The 11,058-nt window shown below is 39.7% G+C and overlaps 1 protein-coding gene across 1 annotated transcript; it reads left to right on the forward strand.

Moving 5' to 3' along the window:
* The first annotated feature begins 304 nt into the window (after window positions 1–304).
* On the forward strand, window positions 305–8,808 carry LOC146314788 (uncharacterized). The gene is made up of 8 exons (XM_084737099.1): window positions 305–431; window positions 2,073–2,337; window positions 2,496–2,526; window positions 5,293–5,455; window positions 5,564–5,839; window positions 5,982–6,077; window positions 6,179–6,268; window positions 7,046–8,808. Exons 1-8 carry the CDS (start codon window positions 305–307, stop codon window positions 7,054–7,056), a joined length of 1,059 nt encoding a protein of 352 aa, XP_084593225.1. The 3' UTR covers window positions 7,057–8,808.
* Window positions 8,809–11,058: the final 2,250 nt, after the last annotated feature.

Genomic DNA, 11,058 nt, shown 5'->3' on the forward strand with positions numbered 1-11,058 from the left:
GAGGGAGTCTGGTTTGGGGACCACAGGATCTCATCTCTGCTTTTTGCGGGTGATGTTGTCCTGTTGGCGCCTTCGAACCAGGACCTTCAGCTTGTACTGGGGCGGTTTGCAGCCGAGTGCGAAGCGGCTGGGATGAGAATCAGCACCTCCAAGTTCAAGGCCATGGTTCTCGACCGGAAAAAGGTGGCTTGCTCCCTCCGGGTCGGAGAAGAGTTCCTGCCTCAAGTGGAGGAGTTCAAGTATCTCGGGGTCTTGTTTACAAGTGAGGGGAGGATGGGCGCCTCCCTGGGGAGGTGTTCCGGGCATGCCCCACCACGAGGAGGCCCTGGGGAAGACCCAGGACACGCTGGAGGTACTATGTCACTCGACTGGCCTGGTAATGCCTTGGGATCCTCCCGGAAGACCTGGAGGAAGTGTCCAGGGAGAGGGAAGTCTGGGCATCCCTGCTTAGACTGCTGCCCCCGCAACCCAGACCCGGATAACCGGAAGAAGATGGATGGATGGATGGATGGACATAGATTTGAGTTTTGTGCCCAGCTCAAACTTTAACAAACTTTCTGCTGACCTTTAGTTGAGATAATTTATTATTGTTGCTCAAATAATTTTTTAGTAAAAGTTAAAGTTAAAGAAACTCAAAAAAAAGTTTTTCAAAATTTGGTCACAGTTAAGTGCAAACCTGATTTGTTACTATTTTGTTGCCTTAAAATTAAATGGTTTATGCTATAATTTTTTAAATACAACATTTCGGGGTTCTAAAATTCAAATATTTAAAATTATCTGAAGAAGAAAAGTAAATTATCTCAACAAAAGATCAGTAATTGGCAAAACTTTTTCAAAACTAAAGAATTTGATATATATATATATATGAAGAACTGTACGTGGCTCTGGAGCCTCAGGTTGCAGACCCCTGGACTAGACTGTGTGTGTCTCTCTGAACTCCTAACAGGTGGCGTAGTTTGACTGTAAAACACTCGATATTCCTCTGAATATCACATTGCCCCTTTTCTCTTTTAGCATTTACCAAATTAATGCTTTCACATTCTAACACTGATTCTTAGTTTTACACATTAAACAACTCTGCTGTAATTTCAACAACATTCCTCCTATACTGATCATACTCATCCAAAAATATAACTACATGTGAGATTCAGATATGAGACTAAGAATGTTTGTTAAATGTTTGAAACTTCAGTGATCCCATGATGTGATGTTTTCAAGTTCTTCTCATTTCAAACACATTTTGATGTTCTTGAAAATCAACAATATACAATTTTAAACATAAATATTTATCCTGATTATTTCTGCTTTGTAGCTGACAAAAATACCAATAACTACATTTTTTTTAATGATGTTGTTTTTCTAAGCCACCTTTTATTTCCATTAATTCACTGATTAAACCACATTATTTGTGCTGAAAGCCAAATATTGTCGTGGCTCAAAGATTTCCCCTTTTTCTTTACCTAATAGTTGCTAAAAATTGCTACTTTCAATAAAATACATTTTTTCATTTACTTCGCTTTTTTTGTCCTCCTAGGCCACCGTAGCGCCTGTCAAAGTGAACTTGTTTTGGACTGCAGCTACTTTACTTTCTATTTTCACTTTTAAGAAGCAACACGGACTTTAAGTGTGAGATCAAGATGGTAGAATTCAGATGGATTATATTTTCTTTATTTCTGATGCTGCTGTTTCGTTTTACAGGTGAGTATTAACTGAAGAAACATTAATTAAACTGCATTAATGTTTATAACGGTACTTTATAGGGCTGTCAAGGTTAACGGCACGAATGAGCGCGCAGTCGCGGAAACTCGAGCTTCCATAAAAACTTTATTGATGATCAGTCTGACAGACGCTGAGTTATTGTAAGACACGATGAAGACTCTCTCTCCTCTTCATCATTGTGCAGTTTTGTCTGCTGTGGTCTGAAACATCCTCACTGATGTAAATGATCCTGCTGCATTAATGCAAAAACACCGTTTCATCATTATATCGACTGAGCTGAATAAAGGTGAGGGTTTTTCTCCTCAGAGGACAAGATTTTAACTATTATTAACAATAATAATACTAAATTAAAGCTGCAAGCAGCTGTGATCGGGCCCTCGCACCCCTGCGCCACTCGGGGGGGCCGGCCACCGCCGCCCGACGGCCAGACCCGCCCCGGGCAAAGAGGCTCCGCATGGCAGCGACCGTCAGACGTCGCCCTGAAGCCACGGTCGCCCTGAAAACCAAACGGCATTCGATACCCGCTCGCCCCCATGCCGACACAAAGATGGGTGAAGACCTCAAGTGCATAATACACTACCTGAGCTTCGGCAAAAACCAGCTGGGCATCCAAATCCGGTACATGTAAAACAAAGAACTCAAATAACCCACAAAATGTCTCCGTACTGCTCGTGTGGTGTGATTCAAGTGTCTGTAAGAGGTGACAGTTAAATATAACCCAAAAAGACACCATTTACACCATGTTTTCAGCTCAATTGTCAACTGTAACCTCTCAGACTGGAAGCACGTGCAGCACAGTTGAAGCGGGTACACAAGCTATAGCCCAAGTGGCACAGCAAATAAATGATGTTCCTCTTCTATGTCAAAGTCCTCAGACATTTTCTTTTGTAAGGAATTCAATGTTGTTTTCTGCTCCCAGTATTATGCAGATGTGTTCAGGGCATGCCTATTATCAAGTTTGATGCAGATTGGACAATTTACATTAAAGTTATAGCAATTTCCTGTTTCATGGCGAAACGCCAAAATTCGCCGCCACGCTACAGCCACAGTGTTTAACGCTGACCAAATCTTTTAATAAGTTTTAATCACACATTTGTCTAGATGGTCCTCTCAAGTTTTGAAGTCAATTGAAATATTACTGTAGGAGGAATTCCTTAAAATAGGTCATGCGGAAAATGCCAAAATTGAGCACGAAATTCAAAATGACCGATTTCCTGTTGACTTTAGCCTATGGGTCCAAGAGACTTTTTTGTTCATCTCCATGTGATACATATGTGTACCAATTTTCGTAAACATCGGCAAAACTCACTATTTGCGGCGCCGCACGTCAAAGGGCGTGGTCAAGCCATTTGGCCACAGACATGGACGAAACTCATACCATATGTTCAGACCGGGACTGTTAATAAACTTGTGAATTTTCAGGCAGATCAGACCATGTACAGTCCAGTTATAGCAACTTGCTTTGTTATGACTTTCACCACGCCACCAGGGCAACGCCATTTAACAAGACGTCCCATTCTTCAAGGTCTGTCAAGGTCAAGGTCTAAAGGCTTTTCAGACCAGATTGGAGTTTGATATGGTCAACGTGGTGGGAGCAGGACCTCAAACTGTAAAACATGTCATTTCCTGTCGCCAACAGGGGGCGCTATGAGAATTATGGAATATTTTCATATAGGTGTGTTCAGGGCCAGACTATTATCAGACATGTGAAATTTGGTGCAAATTTAACTATCTATACATAAGTTATAGCAAAGAATTAAAAAGTTAAATTTATGGCAAAACATCAAAATTCGCCGCCAAACTATGGCTACGCCCTTCAACTTGACCAAAAGCTTTTAATAACTTTTGATGAGAGTGTAGTCCAGAAGGTAGCCAGCAAATTTGAAGCTGTTCTGATTCTTCCTCTAGGAGGAGTTCGTTAAAATGCAAAACAAGTGAAACAGCAAAATGATCAGGAAATTCAAAATGGCAAACTTCCTGTCAGGTTTGGCCTATGGGTCCAAGAGACTTTTTTGTGCGTCTGGGTGTGATACACGTCTGTCCTGACCTTCGTGCACGTCAGCGAAACGTGGCGGGGGGGCTGCTGTTTAAAGGGCGTGGTCAAGCCATTTGGCCACGCCCATCGACGAAATTAATATCATACGTTCAGGCCAGGACCTGTCACACACATGTGTAATTTCATGCCGACATGAACTTGTACACAAAAGTTAATGCTAAATATGTCGTTTTGTGGGGCCGCGGTCCTTTGCCGCACTCTCACATCAATGCCCTGCGACAAACCGTCACAATCTTCAAAATATAGCATTACCCACTTGTTAAGGTGTTCTTGATTAAATCTGAGTTGGATATAATCAACGTGGTTGGAGCAGCACATCAAAACCTAAAAAAAGTAATTTTCTGTCACCACCAGGGGGCACTACGGTTGTCATGATAGGTTGTCGCATAGACTTGTTCAAGCCAATACACTAATCATACACATGAAGTTTGGTGCAGATCTGACCATGTACCCCAAAGTTATAGCCATTTCCTGTTTCATTGCGAAACATCAAAATTCACCGACACATTACGCAGAGGCCCTTTAACATGAGGTCTAGCTTTTAATAACTTTTAATCACAAAGTTGTCTACATGGTACACAGTGATTTTGAAGTTGTTATGACAAATCGCGTCGGAGGAGTTCATTCAAATACGACACATGCAAAACAGCAAAAATGGCCACAAAATGCAAAATGGCTGACTTCGTGTTGGGATTAGCCTATGGGTCCTTATGACATTTTTTGTGCGTCTGGGCATGATCTATCTGTGTAGCAAATTTCATGCATATCAGAGACATATGCTGTCGGGGCTCATGTTTAGATGGCGCTGTTGAGCCATTTCACCCTGCCCATTTCCGAGACCCTTAAAATACAAAAATTTTCGCCAGGACTTAGGCACCCGCAAAATTTGACACATCAATAAATACGATAAGGCCTCCAAATAAGCGATTTACTTTTGGGCAAAAAATAATAATAATAATAATAATAATAATAATAATAATAATAATAATAATCCTAGCAATTCCAATAGGGTCCTCGCACCGGTTCGGTGCTCGGGCCCTAATAAATAACTTGGGTTTGTCATGTTATTAGCTGAGCGTATTTTTTATGCCAAATGCAGTGCCTTTGAGGGTTTCTGGACAACGTTTGTCATTGTTTTTGGTTAATATCCCTTTAAGGTATGTTCTGAACAAAAACACTTATAATTAATTTGCATTAATTAGGATTAAATATTTTAATTGACCAACAGTTCTAGTACTTTATGAATTATTCTTCCTTTAACTGAAGCAGCTGAGTTTTGTTTGTATCATGTTGAGCAAACTTCACTGAAACTATGAACATAACAGTCATATTCATGTTTGGGTTTATTTTTCATGTTTTTCTCAGACGCAGCAACTCGTCCGTACGCTATCAGAGCTGGAGATGAAGTCACTTTGTCTTGTGGAAATTTGACAGATGATCAGGAAGAGTGTGGAAATACTGCTTGGCTGTTCTGGGAATTTGGTAAAAATGCAGTGACCCTGGTTGATCGTGGTCAGATTCACAACGAAACCAAATCTAAATCAGACAGACTGAGTGTCACAGAGAACTGTTCTCTGACTGTAGAGAAGGTTCCAGCTGAGGATGCTGGTTACTACACCTGCAAACAGATCAAATCAGGACAACATAACGATACTCATGTTTATCTGGCTGTTGTTACCAGTGAGTATTTACATCATAACATGTCTTTTTCTGCAATAATTATTATTATAGTGATGAAACAGTTTTACTTTTCTTGTCCTTCTCCCACAATATCTCCATCTTCACCAGCGACTGAACATGAGGACGCTGGTAAAGTGACATTAACCTGCTCTGTCTCACCTCCTGGATGGTGTAGACACACAGTGAAGTGGCTGTATGAGGGTAAAGATGTGAACAAAGACAACGGAGACATGGAGACATCACAGTCTGAGTGTTCAGTCACTGTGACGTTTCCTGCCTCTTATCTCAAGCAGAAGTCAGAGTATGATGAGTTATTTCACTGTGAGGTGACTGATCTGTTCACTAAAGAGGTGCAGCAGTTTAACTTCAGCCGTCAGTCGTCAGGTGAGAAAATGATGATCTGTTTAAAATCACTTCAGACTGATCATTAATTGGATAATTACACAGAATGTTTGCATAGATTTGAGGCTTTTTCTGACATTTTTTCTGCACTTAGTTATTGTATTTCTTGATGATGCGACAACAGCGACTACAAAATCACCACCAACAATTAAACCAACATCGACATCAGGAGGGAGAGACCAAAAATCTGCAAACAACAATCATGGATCAATACTAGAAGGTAAAAACTGAACAGAACAGAACTACAGAAAGAAAAAAGACATGCAGGCAGGACATTTATGATGGACACTGACCAACACTTTGTTCATTGTCTGTATCCAGGTTGGTGGTGGATCATCATCGTGTCTGTGGGTGTTGCAGCTCTCTTAATAATCATTGTTGTGGCTGTCATCAGATGGAAGAGAACTAAAGGTGAGAACAACCACAGGGAACATTTAGAACCTGGATTTTCACTGTGGAAGATAAACTCAGCTCTTGTGTTGAGGCTGTGCTGCAGCAAGGCTCAGAGGATCCACTGTGAAGCAGAGTCACAGCGTTAAACAGAAGAAGAAGAAATGCCACTAACCCAAAGCCTTTGTTTGTGACAACCTGGGAATGAGACTCAACAATCAGTTAGCAGCTTTAAGTTACATACGTGAGTTAAGTCATGTTATTTAGGTTTCACCCAGCGTGCTCTTGGGGCGAATGACACAGGTGCTGCTCTAACGTCCTACTTTTCTGCTGTTATAATTAACACAGCCACTAGAAGTCGCCACTTAATGAATGTAAATATGGGTCATAATAAGCTGCTTGCACAAACGACACATACAAACACGTTCTGGTGATGGCAGCCTGCAAAAAACTTTATATCATCAAAACACCTCTGACTGTATTTAACTCTTCTAAAATGTCTTTTCAGTTTGGTGGCGGTTCATCGTTGTGTCTGTGGGTTTATCAGCACTCTCAAAACACCAACAGTCAGCTGGGAGGAACACGTGTTGCGTTCAGGGTGTTTTGGACACAATAAACACGTCAGGGAGTGAATCTTTACACTGAATGATTATTTTGGATCTCCTGATTTTCTTGAGCGAGACACTAAACTCCAGCTGTTCCTTTGGAGCTGCTCTGTGTTTCAACATTTATTTGCTCCATTTTCAGCCAGAATCTCAAGTGTCTTGTGTTTTTTTTTTGTTTTGTTTTTTTTTACAGAAGCACAATGACGAAGATGAAGGTACAGTGAAGTATGAAGACGTTGGAGAGCCTTCGTTCTCTGTCAGACTCCAGAGAGATGCATGTCAGTGGTGTTTATCATCTCCTACAAATTAATACACTTTCCTCTTCCCTCACACACATTTTTGTGTTTTTGAGTTTGAGTTGAGGCTGTGTCTTTTTTGGTAAATTTTTGAAATTCACCATCAGCTTTTATAATAGGTCTAAAAAACATTGTGTCAGAAATTTACTCCCTTTGAGATCCCTTGACACATTTTTGTGTCCATTGACTTTCATTAAAACCACAATTCTTTAATCTCCCTAAAAAAGACACACACGCGCACACACACACACACACACACACACACACACATACACACACACACACACACAGACACACACACACACACACACACACACACACACACACACATACGCGCACCTTCGCATCAAAGGTGCAGCAGTGTGGGAAAGGTAAAACAAAGTCTGGTTTGTTTAGATTTTGAGAATAGTGACTTTGTGCAGGTGCTCTCATGTGTAGGTGCAGGCTTTCTCCCACAGTCCAAAGACATCCATGATTGGTTAATTGGTGACTCTAAATTGCCCGTAGGTGTGAATGTGAGTGTGAGTGGTTGTCTGTCAGCCCTGTGATGAACTGGCGACTTGTCCAGGGTGAACCCCGCCTCTCACCCAGTGTCAGCTGGGCTGGACTCCAGCCCCCAGTGACCGTTTGGGAATAAGCGGTCACAGAAAATGGATGGATGAATGGATTTTAATTCAGTTATTGTTTTTTTTCTTTTCATTTTAAAAAACAGTGGCATCTTGTAAACAAACTGGCATTTAAAGGGTTAAAATCCTAAAACTGATGATGGAAATGATTTTTATCATTAAAACTTGAGTTGGAAAAAAGAAAAAGCAAAAAAATTGGGAAAAATACATTCTTAATATGTTTATTTTTGTATATATTTGGGTATACAAAAAAAATGTGTATGAGGGAGCTTAAGGGGATTTTGTTTGAGTGTTAATACTGGACACTTGCATGAAAAAAACAAATGCATGCATATAATTTGCTTTTGGTTCTGCACATCTTCTCCGACGTGGTACCAGGGGGTGACATTTATCATATTCGCAGGATGTCGTAAAATACCTCATGCTCACTTTCTAAGAAAATTCCCTCCAGTATTTAGATTTTTACATTTTAAAATTTCCTCTGCTGATTCTAATTTCTTTTCTTCTATGCTTTTATCTACTGTGGTGAACTTTTGCAGTATTTTCTAAACATCTGAAAGATTTTCTTTGGCTTTGTTTCTATTTTGAATCAAGTATGGTACTAAGTAATTTATTAGTTTGTCCACTTCTTGATGTTTCAGGAGGTAACTTCTCACCTGTAAATACTTGGAAAAATGTTTTGAGCCTAACTCATACTGTGAAGCTTTAATTTGATGTGAATCTTTTGTATTTTTCATGAGTAATTGTGAGTAGGTTGCTAATCCTTTGCTAGCCCACTAGTCTGAAATTTAATCAGACCTGTCGGGTGTAAAGTCAGGGGTCAGGCACCATTTTTCTAAGATATGCATATTAACTGTTTGTTTTTAATATTTTGCAAATATGCCTCCAGTTTTTTTTACAGTATTTAAAATACATTGACTCTGGCCTGTATGCATTTTCAATGCTCCTTTTCTAATAAATGGTAATGTCCCAATTAATATCTCTGCAGTACCTTTTTTTATATTGATCCATTTGGTTTCTGTTTCTCCTTTCATCCACTTTGATATTGTAAGGATTTGCATAAAAACTAATTCTGCAAATTCCTTCTTGTATTATTACTCATAAAATTTGAAATAATTTTGTTCCATTTATTAAAATGAACTCTTGGTATGGATATTGATAATGCTTGGAATAAAATAAGAATTGTGGAAGTATCATCATTTTTATTGCTTTATTTTTATTGTCACTGTGCTTCTTTTTCCCTCTGGTATTAACCTCCATCTATTCAGATCCTGCCTCATCTTACTTTCTGAAACACCGTCATTATTCTCATACAGTTCATCCAAATTCTGAGTGATACTGATGCCCAGATATTTTATTTTCTTTGTGTCCCATTTAAGTTAACATTCATCAGTATCTTATGGTCAGCTGTGCAGCACAGAGGTCCAGAAATACCAAAACCAAAACTTTTGATGCCATGTCATTTAAAAGTTTTACATGTGCAGTCTGAGTGCTGTGGTGTGAACAAAATCCAGACTGAAGGGTATTTGAGAAATTGTTTTGCACCAAGAAGGCATTAAGTTGCTGGAAAAACAACCTTTTCAATGATCTTTTCTAAAAAAAATAGGTAGGTTTGATATGGGCCTGTACTTCTTTATTTCTGAAGCAGCCGGATTAGGCTTTTTTAAAAAGAGGTTTAATAACTGTGGTCTTCAGCTCTGGTGGAAAAAGGCCTGACTGAAGAGAACTCTTGAAGTATATTTGATGCTATGCAGTTAAAAACGTCTTTAAAGAAGCTTGTAGGCAGCAGAGTGTCAAGGCAGCAGGTAGTGGGCTTAAGGTTTTTGACAACGTCTGTCAAAGTTGCATAATTTAGTGGGTGAAAAAGAGCCAAATTAAGCAGAGTAATCTTATGAGGCACAGATGAAAAAGCCACTGTGTTGGAGTTACAGACCGTTTGTCTTTAAAATCTTATCTGCGATAAAAGGAGCAAAGTCATTACATTCCTTGAGCGGACAGCAGTTCAGGAGGGACTGACGCTGATCAACTTGTCAGTCTGTCAACAGCAGTAAATAAGGTCCATGCATTGTTGTCATTTTTGTTAATAATCTCAAGGAAAAAGGACAGTCTTGCCCTTTTTAGCTCAAAGTTATAGATGTGAAGTCTCTCCTCGCAAGTAGATGTCATGTTTTCGCCACCTGCATTCAGCTTTTTTATATTCTCTTTTGTGAGCTTTTAACAGTGGGGCTTTGTCTCCATGGTGCTCTTTTCTTACTAGAGACATCTTTGACCTTCATGCAAATGTTAATGCTGCTCATACTTTATATCATAACATAGTGTATTCATATCTGCCACCTATATATTCTCTATATGATATTTTATATGTACATTATTTTGCATGGATTCGATACAAACCTGTACTTTTACTGCTGCATAATAACAATAAAGTTGAAACTAATCTTGAATCTTAATTCACTTCATTTTGCAAAATTTAGTTGTGAGGTTTTTTTTTGTTAACTGTTAAGCTTTGAGGGTTAATTGAACCTATAACAATCTTGTCTTATTTGTAAGGGATAGTGGGCCTCATGCAAGAACATTTTTTTGTTCTTGTCTTAAATTTCTCTCTTTTTTTTTTTCGTACAAGGGCTCGTACCAACATGCCATCTCAGATTCAACAAACACTTGTAACTTCAAAAGAAAGAACTTTACGAGTTTGGAGTTTGACGTCCTGCTTTCAGAGATTCAAAAAGGAAAAGTCATTTTTAAAAGCGTCAGCAGTGGAATTAAAAGACCTGCTAAAGCAAAGAAATGGGAAAAGTGAGTGCTGTTGATGCCAAATCACTCGTACGCACCACTTAAGAACAAATCTGTTCTTACAAGTGGTTCCAATTATCAGGAATTAATGGACATTGTGGAGACCATTACTTCCTGATTGTGGACAACAAAAACAAAAAAAACTACCATTACTTTACATTTTCATGCATTTTACATTTCACAAATCTTAACTAAGTAGTTTTTATGAGAACTGAAGGAGAAGAAGAAGAGGAAGGAGAAACACGACGTGACGCCTACAGGCCAGTTCAGGCAGTCAACTCGAGCTGCACCCCAATCACACGTGACATGCCTCATACTTTGCAGTACAAACCAAACGCACCCTTCCAATCTGGCGGTCTGTTTAAAACACGAAAACCTCCCATCTCTCCCTTTGCCTGTCAGTGCAATTGCTGCCTCGCAACAGCATCGCTGCCTGCTCATTCAGCCCCACCACCACCCCAGCATCCACCTGCAGGCTCCGACAGGGGTCC

This window comes from Lutjanus erythropterus, chromosome 15, assembly GCF_056507025.1.
Source record: "Lutjanus erythropterus isolate fLutEry1 chromosome 15, fLutEry1.hap2, whole genome shotgun sequence".
In the NCBI taxonomy this organism is placed as follows: Eukaryota; Metazoa; Chordata; class Actinopteri; order Lutjaniformes; family Lutjanidae; genus Lutjanus; species Lutjanus erythropterus.

Bases quoted from the DNA above. Each gene is read 5' to 3' on its own strand.
- LOC146314788 (XM_084737099.1), top strand. From the start codon at position 305: ATGCCCCACCACGAGGAGGCCCTGGGGAAGACCCAGGACACGCTGGAG. The intron at 5,456-5,563 runs GTGAGTATTTAC...CATCTTCACCAG, and splicing joins TTATCTGGCTGTTGTTACCA to CGACTGAACATGAGGACGCT. The intron at 6,078-6,178 runs GTAAAAACTGAA...GTCTGTATCCAG, and splicing joins TCATGGATCAATACTAGAAG to GTTGGTGGTGGATCATCATC.